The sequence below is a fragment of the Taudactylus pleione genome, unplaced genomic scaffold (genome assembly GCF_031769625.1).
Source record: "Taudactylus pleione unplaced genomic scaffold, aTauple2 ptg000265l, whole genome shotgun sequence".
Classification (NCBI taxonomy): domain Eukaryota; kingdom Metazoa; phylum Chordata; class Amphibia; order Anura; family Myobatrachidae; genus Taudactylus; species Taudactylus pleione.
Window position 1 is genome coordinate 11,664,647 of NW_028284667.1, and position 25,162 is coordinate 11,689,808.

A 25,162-nucleotide genomic window follows, 5' to 3' on the forward strand; every position below is an offset into this window, starting at 1 on the left:
TTTAAAGTGTCACTGGAAAAATTTCCAAAATAGCATGGCCAATAGCAAACGTTGGTGAGGTTAGCAGACTAATACTGACGGCATCCCAGTGAACGCCATACAGCATACCCCCAAACTATCTAGTAGCGACAGGATGAGGGAGGAAAGCTGGGGGGGATGTAGTATATGAGGGGCCAGGGGACACTGGGCTGGCAGGGTGGGAGACATTGAGGTGTGGGGTGTACTGGGCTGGAGAAGGGAGAGATACTGGGATGGGTATTGGGTCAGTGAGATGGGTAGGCACTGGGCTGGGGAGAGATAGGGGCACTGGGCTGGGGGGAGAGGGGGCACTGAGCTGGGGTTGCTGTTATTCCGGTAGATGGCATGCTTGGCCCCGTACACCCGCTTCAGCACCGCACACATCGACAGCTATCTTATGAGCAGCCCTTCAGTCTTCATCTCTGTGTTCCGACTGCTGCTGGGATCTGGTTTGTCCGTGCCACTGTTCACTGCCTTACGGTATGGCCAGAGCCCAGGAGCCGGGTGGACTGAGACATTTTCCGTGACGGTGTGGCCAGGTTTGGTGGGAGGAAAAAAGAGACCAGTCTATTGTGCACGGTGGCTGGCGAAAGCCCAGGCGTCCGACACTCAGGCAGCCACCGTCAGTAAGAGGAGAGCTGTGAGGAGGAGTCAGACTGGAGACGGAGCCCTCCAGCACTCTCTAGTGGACGCTGAGGTCCGCCTCCTGATCAGCTCTGGCCGGGGCACTTATTTTAAAAAAAGAAAAAGAAAAGAAAAAAAATTATTTCAGAGTCCCCAAAACGGTCCATCCCACCAGTAAAACTCCAGGTGAAGTCTATGGCCAATCCGCCCTTCATACTAGTAGGTTTTCTACCCCAACACAAGTGGCTGTCCCCTGCTTTATAAATGCTCAGTCAGAGATAATATCAGACAGGGAAACATACCTAGTCTTTCTGAAACCAGCAACTGATGCCTGCCATCTCTCCTCTGCAATGCCTGTTTAAGGCCCTCCAGCAACTTATGTATGCCATCTCTCCTCTGCAATGCATCTGTCTAATGTCCCCCAGCAACTGATGTCTGCCATCTCTCCTCTGCAATGCCTCTTTGTAATGCCCCCAGCAACTGATGTCTGCCATCTATCTTCTGCAATGCCTCTGTCTAAGGCCCACAGCAACAAATGTCTTTCATCTTTCTTCTGCAATGTCTATGTCTAAAGGCCGTTATTTTGGTTTCTTACAGATGGGCACGGCTTTTTATTCCACTGACTAATCCTACAAAGGAACCTTATGAATTGCACAGTATCAACAGTAACCCAGAACACTTCTCAGTGGAAGTGGACCACAATAAGCCAGTAAGTTAAAGTATATCTCAGAGTACCGTTTTCAGAAATCAAGATTTGTAATGTCATAATATGCCATTGTGACGCGATTACAATGATCCCTTCAACAGCATTGGTTATTAACTGTATTTTAATAACTTGCTGTTTATTTATTCTACAACTACTTTTTTTTTAATATTGATGACACAAGATGTATATCATGAAAAAAGTATATAGACATAAAATGATAGTGTCTAGTAAACATGGAAAAATGTCCCTATTAATGATGTAGCTTACACAGTAGTAAATGTTGCAACTGAAACGGGATCCCAAAGCACCGCTGTGGCAGCTGTTAGTGATGCCTTGATATTAAAACTTAGGTCTTGGAAGTGCCAATTGATTAGGCACATTTCAGCACAAGTTGCCAGTTCAGTGCCCCTTTAAGAAAATATAAATATCGATTGCAAATTCAGTGGTACCATTGTGCAATGATGTCTACAGGCAATGCTCTTGCATTTATTTTATAATGGGAAGTCACCACCAGAGCTCTAAAGCAATATAGTTCTAAACTTCTACTGTATCTAGGTTACTAGAGCTAGCTGTATGTTAGTAAGTGACCATGAATTCTCTGTGGTGAACATAATTCCTGTAGAATCCAAGCCATTCCTATGAACAGTGATGTTCTATATTTCAGTATTGGCCCTGTGCACTGTAAATGAGATAGGCAACTTGGAGGTGATGGGGTGAACCGCGCCCAGGGGCGGATTGGGCCATCGGGACAGCGGGAAGGTTCCCGCTGGGCCGGTCCCATCCCCTCCTCTGCTGGGCTGGCTGACACACTGTCTGTCAGCCAGGCCGCTTTATAAATTGCCGGGGCCCAGTGCCGGCAGCGGGCAGCCGCACTTGGAAGCTGTCATCACGCTGGTGCGGAGTTAGGCGGGTGCATGGACTTTTGAATGTTAGTTACTGCTGCTGAGGCTCCGGGTAGTAGCAGGCAGCAGCACCATCACAGCAAGAGCAGCAGCAGCCGGGAGGAGCAGGAGCACGACAGCAGGTCAGTAGCTAGCTTAGCCAGGAGGAGGGGCACCATATTGTTCTGTCACACTGCTGCACTAGTAAGATGCCATTATTATGTGTAACAGAAGCTAGGGCTTTGTCAGATAGGGCGGGGGCAGGGCAGCCGGCAGTATAAAACCATGAGCTACATAGTATAACAATGCTATGGAGCACATGATTATGTACTGACAGCTGCTCTCTTCTCTCTCTGTCAAATCCCTGGCTTCAGTTACACATAAGGACATCACACCCTCTCCCCCTGTGCACGGAGCCAGTACAGTATGGGCAGCTGCAGCATGGGAGGGGGCGTGGCCACAAGTATTGGAGGTGGGGCATGCTCTCGGTGTGACCTGATTGCTGAATTATGAAGTGTATGGGCACTACCAGGTGTGTGTGTGGGGGTGGGGGTATTCAGGAGATGGCCACCACTAGAGGGAACGGTTTTCAAGGAGCTCCATTTTCTTATTTGTCCTGGGCGCCATCAACTCTATTTACAGCTCTGTTGCTGGGTAAATGAATGTAGTAATAGGTGCTGGGTGCTTAATAGGTGCTAGGTGCAAATTTAGTAATAGGTGCCTAGAGAATGAATGGGTGCTGTGGGTAAATGTAATAATAGGTGCTATGTGTGAATTTAGTAATGGGTGCTGGGAAACTTATTGGGTGCTGGGGGTAAATGTATTAATGTGTTTTATTTTTTTCTTGTGTGGGTCAATGTATGGCTTTTCTTCTTGAGGGGCTAATGTGCTTTTTTTCCCATGTGGGAGCCAATGTGTATGTTGTTTTTTCCTGTGATTGCTAATGTGTTATGTTTTTTCCTGTCGGGGGCCAATCTTTGTCTTTTCTTATTGGGGCCAATGTGTTTTTTATTTTTTTCCATCATGCATCCCGATAATGTTCATACAGAGGGCAGGATTCATACCCGCTCGTGAGCGCACAGCGCTCGCGAGCTGGCTCAGGCGTGCGCATGTGCGAGCCCCGAAGCGAGAGAGAGATTCTCTCGCTCCGGGACTCACTACAAAAGGGGAGTCTGTCGATGTTGATTGACAACTCACCCCATTTTGTAGGCGGGGAGGGGGGCGTGGCTACACAAACGGAGGCGTTCCCGAAGAAACGCCTGCCGTTTGTGTGTGGCCCTACTGTGATGTCAGTAGGTGGACTTCCTGCTCTATTAGAGCAGGAAGTCCTCTGGGGCTTGCGGCCACGAGACCTTACCACAAGGGTCTGTTCACAAGACCCGATGGTTACGATAATCGACACCTGGCCGCTCGCAATAGCTGTGAGTGGTCACCCACAGCTAAGCGAGCGGCCAGGGGGCCGCACACCAAAATACGCCCTGATTCAGAGCGAGCGCTCTTTCAGAGCGTCCGGCTCTGAATCAGGCTGAGAGTCACAGTACAGATACTGGCACATGCATGAAGAAGTGTATTAAAAATGCGTTTGGCTTACTGTATCTGGGTTGTTACAGGGGTTGGCTAATCAGATGCAGATGTAGGTGAGTAAGGTTGTTATTAGAGTGACACAGGCATGTTGTTGATAGTGGTTGTGTACAGAGACATGAATGACACTGTAACTTATGTCGACTGATGGGGAGTCTAAATCGCACAAAGCATGGTTGCAGCATCTGTAAACATTAAAAGTGGTCGGGACAGTCTTGCACAGTCAGACACACGGATGTACACCAGGGAAGGGCTCTATAGCAGCATTAGCGTTATGCCGCCTGCGCAAGTGCAGCAAAAGATGCAAAGAAAGCCACCACTGCATCCAACTCAGAGTATCCCACCACCTCCCTCTTGATAAACCCCGTCTCCTCAACAGACCCCTCCCCCATTAGGGCTGCTTCCAGAAGTTTCCCGGGCTGGTTATCCATCCCAATCCGCCCCTGACCGTGCCCATCCAAAATGTGCTGATTTAAGGGGGGGTGTATGTGTTGGGGAGGAGTGGGAGTTGGAGTGAATGGGTACGAGAAGTGTAAGGTGCGTATGTGTATACGTGAAGGAGTGTGAAGAGGAGTGCTACACCGTGTACAGGTACCTGGTCCTGTTTAACACTGCCTATGATTATGGGAGTTGGGTGCGCTCTTCTTGTAGGTGTGGGGTGAGGTGTTGTGATTCGGGTGGTGAACCCTGTTATGTAGAATAAATATAGACAACAGTGTGGTGGGCCAAACTGTTCAATGAGTCGACACAATGCTGCTCCGGAGTGGTCCAGGGGAGGGGGGAAGGTGGTGGGAAGTGTAGGAGGGGGGTTGGTATAGGAGGGGAAGGGGCTGTATGTATGACTGGCTCTAGGTGGGAAGATAGGTAGACCCTTTCAGGGGGATCCTTGCCATGCGGTTCTTGACCTTCCCTGCTGGACCTTTGGTTGACAGCTAATGAGCAGTCTGGGTGTGCAAAGTGCCAGTAAAGTCAGTAATTCAGGTCTGATATTGGTGGCGGCCCGCACGGTGGTGTGGCAAAGTTCTTACCTACCGGTAGGTGCTTGTGGGGTGTAATGGTGCGACCAAAATGTGTCTTGATGAGGTGGGACTCGACTCCTCCTGGTGTGGACTGCTGGTTCTGTCACAGGAAATCTTGTGGTGCAGTACGCGTCTTGGTGGGGAGCGGGTCTCCCTAGTGTGTGAGAGCCCCACGAGCCCATGGGGTTTTATGGAGCAACCATCTGGGCCCGGTGGGTGCCGTGAGCTGGTGGTGCTGGCGGCTGGCCTGAGGTGGTGGGTACCCTTCCTTTCTCTGCTTGCCTGCGCTTGCCGACTAGACTGAGCACAATGTTGTTGTGGCTGGGTGCGGTGAATCAATGTGCGCTAGGGCTGGCCCAGGAACAGAGTGCCGATCGCTGAAGATGTTCACGGCTGCCTGGACTGGTGAGCATCCTAAATGCAGAGGGTGCCCACGGTGTGTGTGGAGCAGGCCCTGCGGGTCAGGTGCCTCCATAACTGCTGTGGTTGTGATGATCGGGGGAGGGTCGGTCGCGGCGTCAGTTCCGATTGCCGGTGCAGACGCGCCTGAAATAGGAAGAGAAAATGTGGTTCGTAGTTGGTCTCCAACACATTTCGGCTTGTGAGCCTTCTTCAAGGAGGTAAGCAACTTACCTGAACTCCATGTTATTAGTGATTTCATTGCTGTTTGGTTTCACTATTTATCTTGTATCAGATGAACTATCCACAAAGGTATTTTACTAGAAAACCTTTGAAAAAGCCTATACCTACAGCTGAGATGCACAGGTCTGAATATACAGTGAAATACAGAAAATATATAAAATTATTTAGAATCCTATGAGAAATTAAAGTCACATTAAAATGAGGAAACTCAAACACTAATGAATATATATGCTAAGTTCTAAGTTGGAACTAAGGACCTGATTCAGACCCGCTCGCAAGCGCACAGTGCTTGCAAGCGGGTCGATGGTCCCCGACTGCGCATGCGCCACCTTGCTACAAGACGAAGCGGTTGTCGATGTTGATTGATAGCTCACCCCGTTTTTGTAGGCGGGGAGGGGGGGTGGCATTTGTGGGCGGCTCTACTGACATCACTCGTGATTTTAGTAGTGGACTTCCTGCTCTATTAGAGCAGGAAGTCCACTCGGGCTTGCGAGAGCTGAGACCCTACTACAGGGTCTCCTCGCAAGCCCATCACCAGGCCGCCTCACAGCGAGCGGCCTAGAGGCCAAAAAAAAAAGAAAAATCACTACCCCGATTCAGAGCGAGCTCTTGCAAACAGCGAGCAACTCTGAATCAGGCCCTAAGTCACTGACTTGCAGTTATTTCTTCACTTGATTCTATTTCTTAGTTTCAATGCATTCCATTTAGATACAGTATAATGCATAAATACATCTTTTAAAGAAGTGTTTCATTTAAGACACTTTTGCATAATTATATTAAAAAAAGAAAAACCATCATGTATTTGGTCCTTTTAATAGACACATACTGTTGGGCATGATTCAGAGCTGTATGCTAATGCTATAGCAGCTGTGATTCTCTTACACAGATGCTGTGTGAATATATTGAGACGCTCACCTGCGCTTTGCAAATCCAAACATCTGCGTACAAAGACGCAGCATCGGTCACAGGGCCTGATTCAGCAAGGATTGCAATTCTGCTTATACGCATGCAATGCAGTTGCTAATATCAGCGGGGATATGTAAATGTTTGCATTCGCAATGCGATCTCAGCATAACATGAAGACGCCCATTTCCCCTTACTCACATCCGTACACTTGGGCAACATAGCGAAACAATCGGTAACATCAGACCCATACGCACAGTTAAGGCAGGTCAGACCTCACTCAGGAATTGTTAATTTCAGTGTACGCTATGAGGCCTCGTATGGTATCGCAGTGACTAATTTATACACGCCCCTGCAAAGCTCTCCCAATGCACTGGTATGCCTGCGTTCATCCGACCACCCCGCCGACACCACCCACAATCTGTACTTCCTGTCACTCACTCTGCAATGGGTCTGCATACATACTGTGCTCTCATTCCCGATCGCAGAGGTTAGTTTGTGCACGCGCACTATGATGCATGTGCAGATCGCTAAAATCGTCCGACTGCATGCGTCTTAGCTCTTGTTGTCCTTGCTGAATCAAGACCACAGATCATTCAGTTATCACAGTTTTGAGTAACCTTACGACAACTCAGAATGACCGCAAGAACTGAGTCGCCACAGACATTTTTATAGCGTACAGGATCGCAGATGCAGGCTGTAACATGTCTCGAAACAGTCGAGACAAGCCTGCGTTCCTGGCCGCCACTCCACTCCCTGTTACCTCCCACAAATGCTCCCTGACTGTCAATCACACTGTGAGTAAAAAGATGCCGGAGCGAGTATGGTAATTTACCTTGATGCATGGGCAGTGCGAGTTAGACGTATGCTCAGTTTACCGATAATTACTCAACTGCGTAAATATCAGCATTGTGTACTTCTCTGAATCAGGCCCAGGCTTTTTATTGGAAATTTTTATTTTATTTAAAGAGGCATTTATAACATTGTATTGTATAGGATTCATTGTGTGTTTCTGACTTTACAATTCTCAGAATAGTGCTTTGGGTTCACTTTTTTTTGTTTTACAAGTCATTTACATGGATTTGAATTAATTATCGTGACTCCTGCAAATATCAAGCGAATTGTCCAGAGAGTTTAAAATATCCCCAGTTGTGTCTAGTGTGTCTGGTTCATTAGCAGTGGCTTAAATGTAATTGTCAGTGCAATTGCTGTACAATGGAAAGTAATTTTATTAATTTCCTTGTTAAAACTTAGGCCCTGATTCAGAGGAGCTTGCAAAAAGTGAGCGCTCGCTCTGAATCAGGGCGGCCGCTTTTTGTTTTTACCTGGCCGTTTGCTAAGCTGTGGGTGACCACCCACAGCTTTTGCGAGTGGCCAGGTGATGGTCGTGATTATCGCGACCATCGGGCTTGCGACAAGACCCTTGTGGCAGGGTCTCATCTGCTGCAAGCCCCAGTGAGCTTCCTGCTCAAATAGAGCCGGAAGCTCACTACTGACATCATGAGTGATGTCAGAAGGGGCGCCTACAAATGGCAGGCGTTCCTTCAGGAACGCCTCCGTTTGACCAGCCCCCCCGTTTGACCACCTCCCTCCCCGCCTACAAAACGGGGCGAGCTGTCGATGAACATCGACAGCCGCCCCGTTTGTAGCGAGCCCCGGAGCGAGTGAATTTCTCACTCTCTACGGGGCTTGCGCACGCGGCACGTGTGGCACGTGTGCAGTGCCCCACCATCGACCCACTTGCGAGCACATAGCACTTGCGAGCGGGTCTGAATGAGGCCCTTAGTTTGGGCTGAAACTTGACAAGAAAGTGGTCTTCACATTAGAAAATTACAACAGTCCCATTGATATTGCTAGAAAGCAAATGGTTTATTCAATTTCAGTTGGTCAGACAAAGATATTGTGCATTATGGACAATATTTACTGAAACTTCTGATAACTTTGTGCAGAAAATGTTCTCTAGCCACCACTTTTCTATTTAGGTTCAAGTGTACCACTGAGTACCACAGGGCTGTATGTCTCCATTCCAGGCACCCTGCAAGCCAAATGCAGGTGCCATGGGGCAACGACAAAATCCGTCACTGGTCGTATCACATACTTATTGATCCAAAAGAGTATTATTGACAGCACATGTTTGCTACATGTATATAAAGGTTTTTTTTTTTATCACAGTGGGTCCTTCTAAACGTATTATCTGGTAGGCCTTGCACACACCAATCTAATATGAAAAGTCAAACCATAGGTGCTGGGTTCATTTACCAGAGTTAAATGAAACCCAGCATTGCATATTTAACATCACAAAGTATTTTGCTGTATATTTTCCAAAATGACATCTATGTGAAAAAATTCTAACTTTGTAAATTATACTTGAGTAGTCAGTGGACAGATTGGGAAGCTCAGTAAGCATGGCTAAGTAGCAGAAATGTTGGCACATGTACTGAGAAAAATAAAACAAAATGTGAGGCTTCGCAACTTTGATATTTGAATGTGTATACAGTACTTGGAGGAATGCTGATTTATTTGAGAAAGGAGCACATCTGTTTCATACGCAAACATACTAGATCTTTTCTGCTTCTCAACTGGCATAAACTCAAGTTTGTGATGGGAATTCGTGCCTTCGTTAAAACATAAACAAATACTTGGCATACTGTACAACAAATTGTACGCATAAAACCAGTGTAACTGAAAGATTAAAAGGAACAAATGCATGTTTTGAAGGCACAAATGCATGTGAATTGGGGGAAGAATATATCAGATTGAGGTAGATCAAATCAATCCTAGGGCATCAAACTCAAAAAAGTCAAAATTTTAGGAACTTTTCAGGATCCACTTGAATTATTATGTAACTGTTGTTTTGCAACCTTAAATGTCAATTGTACACAACTCATTGGAAGGGGGCCATCTTTACCAGGGCCGTAACAAGGACTCTGAGCGCCCTGTACCGGCCCCGCCCTCCTTGTGCATGACGTCTCGCATAAGGGGGCAGGGCCGCCGGCACCCAGAAGCAGAGCCCAGAGCATCTTCAAGGCATTACAGGTAGCTGAAATTATGGTATGGTGCCTGCCTGTAGCATCCAATGGACGATACATGTGGGGTGTCGACGGTGCCGCCCACCGAGCCCTGCGCTCTTTGTGGCCGAACTGGTAGCACACCTTTAGTTACAGCCCTGATTTTTACCTTCTGTGTCATAATACAGTATACCATAATATGTAGGTTATTTGTTTGAATCAGGTCTAAAAAATACTAAAAATAAAAAGGCTAATTATTTAATAACACTTGGCAAATTTCTATTTTCCTTCTTAAGCAAATAAAAAAAAATTTAAGCAAATGCATTTTTTATTGTTATAGTTTTAGAGCAATTGTGAGCACAGTTAGAAAATTATCCTTTAGTAACTTCTTCCTGAAGCATTTATGGGTTGTAGGGGCCAAGGACAACACATTTATTTAAACTACTATGAAAAGGCCACACATTCAGAAGATGAGCATGTTTCATATAATTGCTATTAGCCCTGGTGATATGTGCATTCAGATCTATTTAGGTCATTATGCATTATGGCCCTCATTCAGAGCCGTTCGCTATTTGCGCTCGCTCGTTCAAAAACAAGGGGTGGCTATTCAAATGATCAGTTCGCAAATTGCAGTCTGTTCCCACCTCTAAGTTTGAATGAGCGAGCAAAACATACGCTCGTTTATTTGTTAAAAACGCCCCCTGGCCGCACGCACCATACGTCATGTCCGCTATTTATTAGATTAATCGAGTACATCGACCAGCGTATGAACTGCTCGCTATTCTTGTGGTTGGTTTTTGCTACCACAATTTTGCGAGCAGTTCTGGCTAGAAAATAACCCAGTGACGTGGTCAATGATGCTGCTGTATTAATTATGCACACCCATAAAACGCCCGTTTTGACCTTTAAGCACGCCTGCGTTCGGATCTCCACTCCCCATTTTCAAGCACCTTCCCCTGTTACCACCCACATACGCCTCATTCTGTCACTCAAAATAGCAGGCATTCGCTATTTTGCGAGCACATGAATTTCGGCCGCACTGACTGGTTTGCGCATGCGTATAACGATCCGTACGCATGCGCAGATGTGCGAACATCGCTCGGAACGAGCGTACTGCCGCTAGCGAGTGGCTCTGAATGAGGGCCTATGTGTCCCTGAACCCCAGGCATATTGTATCCACTAGACAGCATCTAAACAGCTGATAACAAACCATACTCATGTTAGTGGGTAATTGTGCAAAAATTCATACTAACCAATCAGAGTTTAGCTTGAACTTAGATACACTCAATGTTCCAAAGTTAAATGCTAATTGTTTGCAATGGAAACTTCCATATACAATAACATATTCATTTTTCTATATTATTATTACATTGCTGTTGCTCAATTTATTACAATACTAATTTGGTTCACTGTCATCCAGTGATGTAAAGGACACAGCATTTATCTATTCTTTATGGATATTACAACTGCTTTTGAGTTATTGTTATTTGTATTCAATTTTCCCTTTGCTTAAGGACAGAGCTGTTACTTGACTTTTTGGTGCCCTGTGCCAGAAAGAGCATTCCCCACCTCCCCCCATTTTTCAAATAGGGACATAAGAAACGCACCCAAAAAAGGGCCATGGCCTCTTGGGGAAGGGCCATGGAGGAGATAGGGGAGGCCAGGAGATGCTGGGGATAAAAGAAGAGGAAGTTACAAGTGAGAATGATAATACACAGAAAAATTGACAGGCCCAAACAGCGCCCCCTGCCCTGCAGTGCCCTGTGCCGTGGCACAGGTCACACTACCCTAGTTACGGCCCTACTTGAGGAGTCATTAAAATTTGTAAGGCTTGCTTTTAGCATGGTAACACTTGGCTAGTGACTGAAGTTCCTATGATTATTAAATAACATTTATTGTTGTTTTTCAATCTAGCAAACCATGAATGCATAGAGTGTATAACACTTTACTGGGGAACATTGATCATCCAAACATAAATACAGAAGATACTTCTACAATCTTTGCAGTACGTATACAATCAAAACTATTCTTTAATTTATTTATTTATTTTTTTACAGCTCTTGTTACCAGCTAATACCACCACTAAAGTGCCAGTTCAATTCTGCCCAACTTCCCTTGGCAAAGGAAATCAAAGAGCATCCATCACCTTTTTAAACTCACAGGTAGGTTCTTTCAAAGGAAGAAAAACAATGGAGTATATTTAATAAAGATTTTTTTTTTAAGATGCCGATTCTCGGTGACTTTGAGGGCTGGGTTTCAGAGACAATAGTAATACATACAGAATTAGACTTGTTTGGCGTGTATTTCTTTTGCCCTTTTAAATCTAACTTTCAAAGCCGCTAAAAAGATGGCTTTGAAAAAACAATCTTTGATAAATATACCCCAATGTCTTGATTATATACGTTTTATAAATATGCAAAACAATTATAAAATTATATAACTGTATTTTTGTAGACATCTAGATATATCATAAGTGTTTTTATTACTCATTGTATTGGGTTAGAAAGATGAATTGGTGTGTTAATATCAGGGATACCGAATAGATATAATTATTACATTATGATATATCATATTATTCACAAAGGGGTCACTATAAATCAACTTAACCAAGTTTTAAAATGGGAGAATGATCAATTTTACAGATTATATATTATGAACTTTTTCTTTATTCTGTGAAAGTCCTAATTATTATAAATACGTAGTAGAATGTAAGTCATCATTCAGGCTTAGTGCTGAAATACAGTGGTAACACTTCTTTGGAAGAGTCATGCCTTTGTTACTGCTGAAATTAAAACTCTTAGGTGCCCGGGCTTCTCTAATTGGCCAGAAACAATGTATTAGCAACAGAATAGTTGAGTCTGTTATAATTCATTCAATGATTTACAATCCAGTATTAAAAAGGCCAAATTATATTGAGATAGCATCCAACAATTAGTGATAATCAATTGTTTAGTCATTTCACTTGCCTGTGCATAAAAACTGTTTAAGCACCAACTTACTATCATACAAATGCTGATATGCTGTAAGAAACCTTAGTTTTTATTCTACAGTATATTTTTACTCCTAATAAATGGTAAACTAAGAAACTGGATGAAACTTGATGAACTGATACAGAGATTGTCACCCTCTCTCTAAATAAAACATACCAGGAAAATACTGCTCTGTGCACTGTATCACATATAATAGGGCGAAGGTTACATAACTAAATAACTCCTATGAAAAAAACAAATATGTCTTCATACTCCTAGGAGTAAATAACCAGGCATGTTTATCAACTCGCAAATTTACTAAAGGCAAACTGGAGTGAGTTTGGAAGAGAGTTCTCTCTTTTCACTGTTAAAACTCGTGTGAGATAGCAAACTCAAATAAACTCACTATCGGCCAAACTAGGAAGTACTTTACATGAAAAAGATGCAATTCGCAAATTTACTAAGAATCGAGATTACAATCTTGAGTGAGATTGTAGCAAACTCAGTGATAAATTGAAGTTTCAAATAGACTACCTCCTGAGCAAGGAACATATACAGATCAGTGTGATTTGTGTATGTATCTGCCTGTATACCTAATGTAAAGGTTTTTTTTTTTTAAATGATGTAGGGTCCCCTCAAAAAAAAATCCATAAACAGCCCCGACTTGTCAGCCTGTCCTGGTACCTAAAATTACGTGACACAAAATGAGTAGGGTTCCACCGTAATTTAGGTACCAGCACCAGGCTACAGGGCCAGTCCTGGTTTTAATTAGAGGGGGAAAAAATGCTTGGGGGTCCCCCTATAATTAAAACCAGCACCAGACCCAAAATGACCGGGGTGTAATGCCACAGCCCGGAAACCCTATTACCGGGTCTCCAGGGCCAAAGCATTCTCACCCCAAGTCGCTCAGGCCAAGCCGGGGATCTCAGGGGAGGTGGGGACCCCAGAAAAAAGAGGTTCCCCCTCTTCTGAAACCCCAGGCTTGGTCTGAAGCCTGGGGCTCTTCCCCGCTCCCCTGGGTTGTGGGTACGGGGGTAATTAAGTGGAAAATAGTAGTAAACTATTGTAATTTACAGTGGAACTACAGGTGCCAGCATGCCTGCCCTTTTGCACTTGTGGAACTACAAGTGCCAGCAGGCGGCTGGTACCTGTACCTCCACTGTAAAATAAATAGTTAAATAAAGACACAACACACACCGTATACAGTAAAAGTTTATTACACACCCACCTCACTCACACATATTTACCTACTTCCAGATGTTCACGTCCCCTTGTCCCATGTAGAAATCCATGAGGAATGACCTGCAAAAAAGATCCTATCCAGGTTTTTTTTTTGCAAACTGGTACTGGATCCATATACTTACCATTAGCGGTGAATGTGTGTGACCACATACACTACTAACCGGCTCCCGACTGATCAGAGAGAACTGTCAGGAGCCGCCAGCCAATAAGCAGCCTACAGTTAGCGGCTGCTGATTGGCTCCAGCTCCTGACAGTTCCCACGTGGGCTGGTCAGTGTGTCAGGAGCCGGAAGCCAATCAGCAGCCGCTAACTGTAGAGCGGCCGCTGATGGCTCCGGCTCCTGACTCACTGAACAGCCCTCGAGGGAACTGTCAGGAGCCGGAGCCAATAAGCGGCCGCACTACAGTTAGCGGCCACTGATTGGCTGGCGGCTCCTGACAGTTCTCACTGATCAGTCAGGAGTCAGTTAGCGGTGTATGTGTACACCACTAATAGTAAGTATATGGATCAGGTGGCGGTTTGTTTTTTTTGAAAAGACCCCCCTGGAGGCTACGGAGGCCAGCGTGAGGATGGAGGTGAGTATAAGAACTTTTTTGCAGGTCATTCCACATGGATTTCTACATGGGAATATCAGGCAGCAGGTAAGTATGTGTGAGTGAAGTATGTGTGTATTAAACTTTTACTGTATATGGTGTGTGTTGTGTCTTTATTTAACTATTTCTATTACAGTGGAGTTCCGGGAGCCTGGCTGTGGCATTACACCCCGATCGGTTTGGGTCCGGTACTGGCTTTAAGTATAGGGGGACCCCTAGGCAATTTTTCCCCCCCTATATTTAAAACCAGGACTGGCCCTGCAGCCTGGTGCTGGTTCCTAAATTACGCTGGAACCCTGCTCTTTTTGTTCCCCATAATTTTAGGAACCAGGACTGGCTGAAAAAGTCTGGGGCTGGTTATGCTTTTGGGGTGGACCCAACGTAATTGTTTTTATTATATTTTAACCCGTTTTTTACAGGTACAACACACAAGCAGCCTTCACTTATCTCACTGATATGTGCAGGCTGCTTGCACGGGTGAGTTTGGCAGAGAAAAAACACTGCAATCGGGTGAGTAATCTCATCTAAACTCGAAGCTAGGGGAAGAAATCTCAATCTACTTCACCATTGGAAAACTCACTTTCAGCTGAAGTCAGTAAATTTGTGGGTTGAAAAATGGAAAACTCACCCGAGTTTCGGCGAAGTAAAGAGTATTTAGAAAAAACAAAACTCGACCAAACTCGTTTCTTAGTAAATTTACCCCCTAGTGTCCATATGCCATAATGCGCAAGACATCAGGTGCGATTGATCCACTTCAAGAGGTGCAGCGTACTGCCCCTTAAACTTTGCATCTTATTTGCATTAAAGATGCAACAAAACACCACTCAAATCGTACTAGAGATGCTGGTCAGCGACTTTAACCACAAAGGAATTAGTTTGTACAAAGATGAAGCGCAAATGAACTTGGAAAGAGCCAAAGTGGAGAGAAATATAGGGGTCTATTTACTAAGTCTTGGAGAGAGATAAAGTTGATGGAGATAACGTACCAACCAATCGGCATTTAACTGCCATTTTACAGGTTGTTTGAAAAATGACAGGAGCTGATTGGTTGGTACTTTATCACCAAGCTGTCATTTTTTAAACACATCCTGTAAAATGACAGTTAGATGCTGATTGGTTGGTACTTTATCTCTCTCCATTTTATCTCTCCAAGCTTTGATACATCTCCTTGGTGTGAGAAAAAGTCATGGCCGCTGCATAATAGCACTTTGCATTCAGATTCAGACACAGTAACACACATACATACAAATGTCACACATCAAATAGCAAAGAAGGGCTATTTGCCGCAACTAGAGGGTATGAGGACACATCAGTAGGACTGAAATTGTCTAGTAAAGCACATACAGTATAACCGATCCTGAAACATATAGTAAGTGGTATAGCAATACCTTCTATCCACAAATAATTCAGATACTGTATTATAAACTATGCACAGGAGTGCTGAGAGACGGGGGTGAGTACTAATTACCCAGGCTTGGGCTTGTTGGAGGGGCCCGGTGGGGGCCAGGGTCCATAGCCGTCCCCCTCCCACTTACCTGTCAGCAGCCTGTGTCTCCAGCCCAGCACACAGTAGGGCCAGGGAGGCTGCTGCCTGTGTGGGGGAATGGGGAGGGGGTGATAACACTGATCACCCCCCCTGGATTTGCTTCTGACTAAGGGGCTCACAGTGCCCCCCTCCTCAGCAAAAAGACGTTGCTAATAATTCTTGACTTTTTTTTTCACCTCCCACGATTAGACCATGCCCCCCAGAGTGCCAGGGCATGGGACACCTCTCTAGGGGCCTGACTATGCACTCTTAAAAAATTATTGATAAATTAATTTAGTGGTTTTTTATTAACATGTAGATAGACTAAAGTAAATGTACAGTACTTTTACAGTGAAAAAAAATATAAATGTAGGAAATGTGAAAAATAGTACCAATTCTTAGCTAGTGATACATAACAGAACAATGAAAGCCAAATAAGTGTCTTCATAAAGTAGAAATCTTTTATACAGTATAGTGCACTATGATCTTGTGTGTGTGAACTTCCACCTTATTGATAGTACTGCATATCTGATATCTGTAGATGATCTCAGCAAATGATACTCGGGAGCTTTAGAGTTTGGATATAATATGATTTTAGCAGACGTGTGCTTATAGTACAAACAGCTTTTCTTTTTCAACTTATTTCACTATTCTTTCATGGAATGTCTAACTATAGAGCTCAAAAAAGCCGAAAATAAAGAAAGGGTTCTGACGTGATACCTTTTTATTAGGTAGTAGATCTAAAAATTCTCATTAAACTTACATTTACAGTATAACATATAAGAATGCACAAAATACAAAGTTTAGAAATATTAGCAGAGTGACCAGGGTCAGGACACTAGGGGGCTTAAGCTAGTTTTGCCCTAAAAATGATTGCTGCATTAAAAATACAGGAACACTTGCATGAATTCCTGCAACAGCACAAGCACCCTATTACATAAGCCCCTAGGTCCGTAACCTATTAGAAGAGTTGGGGCTCTTAACAGTACTCTGAGCCCTGGGAGTACGGATGGTGCGTGCTGGATCAGTGAGGTGCGCAGCAAAGGTGCTGGTGGTAGTTAATCCACATGTGAAACAGCTTAACCAGTTCTTAGATGTATTAACCAGTCAGAAATACAGGTGGCTTTAGACAGCTGTGTATTAGTAGCAGCAACCTGGAGCAATTGGGATGCTGGGTGTGGTAGTTTGCCAAGTGGAATCGGAGCATACACCCTAGTGGTGTATGGCGGTGTGCTCCTATATGGTGGTGGTACAGGGTGTTTGGGACACCTATGGGGCCATGTATGGCTGTAACACTGGGGAGAGTCTCAGGGCATGCCTGTCTAACATTGGCGCTGAGGAGAAAGATGCGCAGAAAAGCAGCGCATGTGCAGTAGCGCATATTGGATTTCAGGCCTCACTCAGATTCAGGCCTCAGATTTAGTGGCGGGTCCTAGAGTGCACCGACTCTCACTAATATGGATGGAGGCAGGTCAGAGTGCTCCACAAACAACAAGTAACCCACATCTGCAATAGTGACAAATGCTCTTGTTACATTTGGAAGTTATAAACTGCAATGAAGCAGTCATGTAGAGGTGTATCCAAGATTAAATCGCTGCAGTTGCACAACATTGTCCAAAATATTTGCATGGTTCACTCCCCAGACCCTATGTAAATGCTGATGCAGAGGCATCGCTAGGTCTGGTGACACCCGGTGCGCACTCTGCATCCCCCCCGCGTGGCAAAGCCGTATGCGCCTGAAAAGGGGTTGTGGTCTTGTGGGGAATCCCTCCGGGGGCGTATCCAACATCACCAGAGATGCTGGACTGCCCCCAGAGACTAGTACCTGCACTGTCGGCAGGAGAATGTCACACTGCAGCACTCGGCTCCTGTCACTGAGGAGGAGCCTGCACCCCAATAGCTTCGCCACTGCGCTAATGCACCATAACAATAAGTGTGTATTTTTTATATCAACACCCCTGGAGATGCTGGGTACGCCTCCGGAGGTATTCCTCACAAGACCACATCCCCTTTTCGTGCACATACGGCTTCACCAAACAGAAAAGCTATTGTGTCTTTTAAGGACCTGGCTTGTACTGTACACTAATCAGCATTTCTATTAGGGGTGTGCACCGGACACTTTTCGTGTTTTGTGTTTTGGTTTTGGATCTGGATCTTTCTTCGTGTTTTGGATCTGGATTGGTTTTGCCAAAACCACCCTTCCGTGTTTTGGGTTCTGGGTTTTGTGTTTTGGATCTGGATTTTTTCTTAAAAAATAAAAAAAACCCGCTAAAATCACATAAATGGGCCTTTTTTTGTTCCTACGCTATTAATAACCCCAATAACATTAATTTCCACTCATTTCCACTCTATTCTGAACACCTCACACCTCACAATATTGTTTTTAGGCCAAAAGGTTGTACCGAGGAAGCTGGATGACTATGCTAAGCGACACAAGGGGGCGGCACAAACACGTGGCCCATCTAGGAGTGGCACTGCAGTGGCAGACAGGAAGCCAATCAGCGTTATGGTGCCCATTTGCATGTAGCACGAACCCGGGAGATCCGTGCTACATGCATCTGTGTGATTGGCACAGAGCAATGACAGGTCCGTGAGACCCGTCTGTGCTGCTGTGGTAAAAAAAAAAAAAAAAAACCTGTGTAAAAAAAGAAAAAAATGGCGTGCACCCCCCCAAAAAAGAGCAACCAGCCCCGGGCATTAGTAACCCAGTGCTGGGTGTGCTTAAATACAGGGGACAAACGACGTAGGGGTCCCCTGTACTTAAGCACAACCAGCACCGGGCTAGTCAGAACCAGCGCTGGTTGCCAAAATACGGGGGACAAACGACGTAGGGGTCCCCTGTATTCTGCGCAACCAGCTCTGGGCTCTGATCCGGTCCTGGTTCTGGAAATATAGGGGACAAAAAATGAGTAGGGTTCCCCTGTATGTTCCAGAACCAGCACTGGACTTTTTCTAGCGGGGGGCTGATGCCACAGCCAGGGGAGCCCTTTCACCGGGCCCCCCAGCCGCAGCATCAACCCTGACCGCTAGTCAGCCCAGGCCGGGGATCCCTGGAGAGCTGGGGACCCCCCCAATAAAGGGGTCACCCTCTCCAGGGCACCCCAGGCCCAGGCTGATAGCCCGGGGCTATCCCCGCCACCCCTGGTGGCGGTGGGTGGCGGGTTGATTGTGTGGTGTGGTGTAAATAAAGAATATCAAACATTGTCTTTACAAGTAGAACTGCAAGTCCCAGCTAGCCTGCCCCGCATGCTGGTACTTGGAGAACCACAAGTACCAGCATGCAGGGCATTAAGGGCCCACTAGTACCTGTAGTTCACCTGTAAAAAAAATGTTTAAAAAAACACAGGACACACACACCGTGACAGTATAAGTTTATTAAACATACATACACACACACACATGTACACATACTCACCTATGTAACCTGTAGCATCGGTCCACTTGTCCGGTAAAGTATCCCTAGGGGACCTGTGAAAAAAAACATACTCACCATCTCCTATGCGAGGTTCTGTCCTCTTCATTCCAAAGTAGGCATCCCCGGACTTGGCAAAAAAAAAAAACGAAAACGCGATCCACGAACTTAGTACCGTTCTATAGAACGGTACTTCCCGAATGAGAGCTTAGCGGCGGGGTATCACCATGGAAACCCCGCTGCTAAGCGTTCATTGGCTGAGAGAGGTCATCTCCCGTCTCTCAGCCAATGAACGGCTCCCTCCATTGTAGTCAATGGTGGGAACCGCAGGGTAAACTTTAATAACCTTGCGGCTCCCAGCATTGACTACAATGGAGGGAGCCGTTCATTGGCTGAGAGAGACGGGAGATGGCCTCTCTCAGCCAATGAACGCTTAGCAGCGGGGTTTCCATGGTGATACCCCGCCGCTAAGCTCTCATTCGGGAAGTACCGTTCTATAGAACGGTACTAAGTTCGTGGATCGCGTTTTCGTTTTTTTTTTTTTGCCAAGTCCGGGGATGCCTACTTTGGAACGAAGAGGACAGAACCTCGCATAGGAGATGGTGAGTATGTTTTTTTTCACAGGTCCCCTATGGATACTTTACCGGACAAGTGGACCGATGCTACAGGGTTACATAGGTGAGTATGTGTACATGTGTGTGTGTGTGTGTGTGTGTATGTATGTTTAATAAACTTATACTGTCACGGTGTGTGTGTCCTGTGTTTTTTTTAAACATTTTTTTACAGGTGAACTACAGGTACTAGTGGGCCCTTAATGCCCTGCATGCTGGTACTTGTGGTTCTCCAAGTACCAGCATGCGGGGCAGGCTTGCTGGGACTTGCAGTTCTACTTGTAAAGACAATGTTTGATATTCTTTATTTACACCACACCACACAATCAACCCGCCACCCACCGCCACCAGGGGTGGCGGGGATAGCCCCGGGCTATCAGCCTGGGCCTGGGGTGCCCTGGAGAGGGTGACCCCTTTATTGGGGGGGTCCCCAGCTCTCCAGGGATCCCCGGCCTGGGCTGACTAGCGGTCAGGGCTGATGCTGCGGCTGGGGGGCCCGGTGAAAGGGCTCCCCTGGCTGTGGCATCAGCCCCCCGCTAGAAAAAGTCCAGTGCTGGTTCTGGAACATACAGGGGAACCCTACTCATTTTTTTCCCCTGTATTTCCAGAACCAGGACCGGATCAGAGCCCAGAGCTGGTTGCGCAGAATACGGGGGACCCCTACGTCGTTTGTCCCCCGTATTTTGGCAACCAGCTCTGGTTCTGACTAGCCCGGTGCTGGTTGTGTTTAAGTACAGGGGACCCCTATGTCGTTTGTCCCCTGTATTTAAGCACACCCAGCACTGGGTCACTAATGCCCGGGGCTGGTTGCTCTTTTTTTGGGGGGAGGACGCCATTTTTTTCTCTTTTTACACAGGTTTTTTTTTTTTTATTTACCACAGCAGCACAGACGGGTCTCACGGACCCGTTAGTGCTCTGTGTCAATGACACAGATGCAAGTAGCACGGATCTCCTGGTCCGTGCGTGCATCTGTGTCATTGAAATACACAGCAGCACAGACGGGTCTCACTGACCCATCTGTGCTCTGTGTCACTGTCAATCACACAGATGCATGTAGCACGGATCTCACGAGTCCGTGCTACATGCAAATGAGCACCATAATGCTGATTGGCTGAGAGCCGTGACAGATGGCTCTGTCAGCCAATCAGCACTTTGCCCATTAAAGGCAAAGGCATTTTTTTTTAAATGGCCGCTCGAGGCAAAACCTCGAGATCCGACAGCAGATCTCGAGGTTTTGCCTCGGGAGAGGGATCCGGGGCAGACAGGGAGATCCGAGCTTGGGCTCGGATCGCCCCGGATCCCCGAAGTTCGGGTGGGTTCGGTTCTCAGGGAACCGAACCCGCTCATCCCTAATTTCTATTAAACACGTTTATTTAGAAAAAAAAAATTAACTTGTTAAACAACAACATAAAGTGTTTTGTGTATAATGTAATTGCAGAGTGTTGATCAAAACCGCTGTGATGTCATAACATAAATCACTGTGGGAGGCTATAAGAAGCTGCTTGAAAATTACTTTTTGCTCTTTGTTAGTGTCTTTAGACTGCTATTAATGATTGATAATTCTTCAGATTTTTCAATGACATGGACTACCAATGTAACAACAGTCACATGGCACATGATGTAGTGAGCAGAGACACTTTGTAACTCTTGTCTGATCTCTATTTTCACTGTCACAGTCCTCCCCCCTACTTCTGTCTCTCTGCTTCACATGATATGATGAGTCTGGGAGCCCCTCTTTTTGTAACAAACCATCTCTGTGGCTGGCAGCCAGACACTGTGTTTTGTGTCTGCTTGGTGGACTGTGAAGTCTCCCCCTGCTTCTTCCCCTTCTGCCATCACATGACATACTGACAGTCTGAGAGCCTCTGTCTGTGTAGCAAACTGTCTCAGTTGCTGGCAGCCAGACACTGGGGCAGTGATAAGTGGGAAGCTCTGGGAAGTGATAAAGTGGAGAGTGATAAACGACCAACCAATCAGCTCCCAAATGTCATTTTTCAAACACAGCCTGTAATATGACAGTTTGGAGCTGAGTGGTTGGTCGTTTATCTCTCTGCACTTTCCAGAGCTTCATACATCTGCCCCACTGTGTGTTTTGTCTACTCTGTGGACTGTGAAGCCCCCTCCTTTTTCCCCCTCTACCACCACATGACATGTTGAGAGCTGTGACCCTTTGGCAGCCATAGTTTTTTTCCTTCCAGAGTGTAAATTAAATTCACAGTAGATAGCTAAGAACAGTTCACTTGCTCCCTTTGTGTCATCCTTGAATCTCAACGGTCCTTTGTGCCCCAAATACTGTTACACCTAAAAAACATATCCAGAGTATACCCATACAGTATCTCACACAAGACACTGCAAAAACTTCATGCACTCATTTCCCACATTGATTATTAGAGTAGACTCTTTCCTGCTCTTCCCCTAATCATACTTTCACCCTTACAATTTATTGTGAATGCAGAGGCCAACTGATCTTACTTGCAAAACCTTCTTCTGCTGCTACACTCTATCAGTCCCTACATTATTTCATGGTATTTTATAGAATTCTACATAAAGTACTTCTACTTACACATAAGGCTATCAATCAAATGACACCAACATACACAGAGCCGTAACTAGACTTTTTGGTGCCCTGTGCCAGAGAGAGCATTGGCGCCCCCCTCCCATTTTTTAAATAGGGACATAACATAGTGCACCTGAAAAAGGGCCATGGCCTCATGGGAAAGGGCCAGGGAAGAGATAGGGGAGGCCAGGTAGATGCTGGGGATGAAAGAAGAGGAAGCTACAAGTGAGAATGATAATAAACAGGAAAATTGACATGCCCAAACAGCGCCCCCTGCCCTGCGGTGCCCTGTGCCATGGCACAGGTCGCACTACCCTAGTAAATATCTGCTAGCTCCAGCTATTCGTTCTGCACAAGATTAGCCTCTCATCCACACTCATCACCTTCTCCCATTCACAATTGCAAAACTTTTGCTGGGCTACATCCACTCTGTGGAAAGCCCTCCCACACTCAACAAGACTTTCTTCTAGTCTCCAAACCTTCAAGTGGTAACGGAAAACTCACCTCTTCAGGCAAGCTTATCAAATTTCCACATAATCTCTATAAACTATTATACCCAATTACTTTCCAGCAACACATTCCACACATAACTTTACATATGTTCTCTTTCTGCACGCACACATCCAGTTGAAACCAGGCCAACATTGCTACTGTATGTGACTGGATTCAATCTCAGCAATGTAGATCACTTTGTAAAATGTAGCACTTATCCTGATTCCTCATGTATTAACTGTGTCTTTCCCTATAGAACGTAAGCTGGCAAGCTACTGTACCTCTGTCTGCCATTTTATTATCCAGTCTTGGTTTGTTAGTGTTTTGTTCCCAATTGTATAGTGCAACAAAATATGGTGGCCCTTAATAAGTAAATGTTAATAAATAAATAAATAAATAAGAACTATTCATATCAGATGCTTGCGTAATTGTAATTTAACAGATAAAAACCTTCTATGGGGCATTGCTGCTTTAAAATTGTGTTACTTGTAACAAAACATGTCAATGGTTAAGAATATGTGTGGCTGAATACAAGAAGCATTAATGCAAAACTTGTTTTTTTTCTATCTTGGTAAATAAATATTTACAGTGGATGTCCCATTGACTGTTCATGGCCTTTATAACCTTTCAGTGTATGGCACTAACCTTTTAGTCTGGGCCCTGCCATTAGCATTTGCAGTTTATTGTTTTTCTCCATCAATCTCTTGCAGCCCAATGTCTATTACATCAACACTGACTTACTATAGCTAGCTAATTACATGAACGTTCAAAGGACAACAAATGTTATGTGTGTGTTTAAGAACTTATGAAAAAATGATCTTTAACAATGACACACAGAAAATAATTTTTACTTTGCACTGTAGTTACTGAAACAACTTTTAACCTTAGTGGAAAATAGCATTGATTTTCCTCTCTTGATTTCACTGATTAAATGTATCTGAGCTGACAGTTCTAGCAATTTAAGCCATCTCATAGCTGGGTAGCTGACTAATCTAAAATCAACTAATGATAGTGCTTTTAGGCTAAGCTTTAACTGTTTCTGATTGTGCCTGTTTGCTGAATTGAGAGAAACTGTTCTGAGTAATCATCTGCTTCATTTGTTTCTGGTTTAAAACTGCATGAAAAGTCCTTCACAATAAAGATCTTGGATCATCTCACTATTACCCGGTCACATTTTACATTCTAAAATAAAATCCATTTTGACAGTGTGTATCAGAATATGGAAGTTAAACATTCATCTTAAACATCTTATTACATTTAATTTGCACTCTATTTACTTTCTCTTGTTAGCACCTTCTCTCAATGAACCATCTTCAAGTTATTTTGCTTTATTTCTTGAACTTGTGCTATATTTTATATCATATGAGCAGCATATCCACTACAGTATATAAGTTCCTTGAGAAAGTGATTCTTTTTTCTTCAGCTGGATCCAAAGCAACCATGAAAAAAGCAATTTTATCAAGAGCATTTAGTCTAGATTTGTTTATATTGGATATCAGTTTTGTTCTAGTGACATCAATGTTTCTGAGCTGCTGATGTTCTTCCTTTTATCTAAATGGATTCAGAAGTTACTTTGCACCTCCATTGCTGTTTTTGCTTTGCATCTTCTTCCAGGTATGGTATAAAAGGGCGATAATAGTAAGGTCGACAGTCAATAGGTCGACCCCAATATGTCGACATGCAATAGGTTGGCAAAGACAAAGTGTTGACAGGTACAAAGATTCGACTAACAAAAGGTTGACAGTGTAAAATGCCAACATAGTTAAAAGGTCGACAGGTTCAAATAGTCGATGCATAATTTGACTGTGGCAACCTTTTAACCCTGTCAACCTTTTGCATTGTTAACCTTTGGTCAGTCAACCTTTTGTACCTGTCGATCTATTACATGTCAACCATCTGGTGTCAACCTATTGATTATCGACATGTTCATTGTCGATCTTTCAACCAGGTGCCCTGCTTCCAGCTCATAAGTACCTCTTATTTCAGTTGCCCAATGCTATCTCTTGTCAGTCTGACTTTTCTTACCCCTTGTCTGCTTTTGCCTCTTGCCAACTTCATTGCTTGTCTGCAAACTTCCTTGACTTTATTCAAGGATACTATCTGCTTCTCCATTGCCCAAACAGGCAACCATCACTCACACATGACATCAAGTCAATTAGAGAAAATGGCTTTATATTTAAAATAATTGAGTTAGATGAACATATAATAAAAGCAGGAAACATATAATATGTAAATAAATCAAATGTGCAAACTCTTTTTTCAATCATGCTTTGCCACTAGACTGTTGACTCTGTCAATGGTTCCTTATTTAGAATATGTGATTAATTGAATATCACTAATATTTACAACTGTGGATAGTTTTACTGGCCAGAACTAGCC

At 44.7% G+C, this 25,162-nt stretch overlaps 1 protein-coding gene across 1 annotated transcript in view; it reads left to right on the forward strand.

Moving 5' to 3' along the window:
* The window catches only part of LOC148514013 (cilia- and flagella-associated protein 47-like), a gene marked incomplete at its 3' end in the record, with an annotated part of 651,210 nt that overhangs the window by 412,985 nt on the left and 213,063 nt on the right, over positions 1-25,162 (forward strand). Inside the window, exons 54-55 of the mRNA XM_088481183.1 lie at positions 1,240-1,351; positions 11,440-11,544. Coding sequence (XP_088337309.1) covers positions 1,240-1,351; positions 11,440-11,544 — 217 coding nt within the window. The remainder of the gene's footprint in view (positions 1-1,239; positions 1,352-11,439; positions 11,545-25,162) is intronic.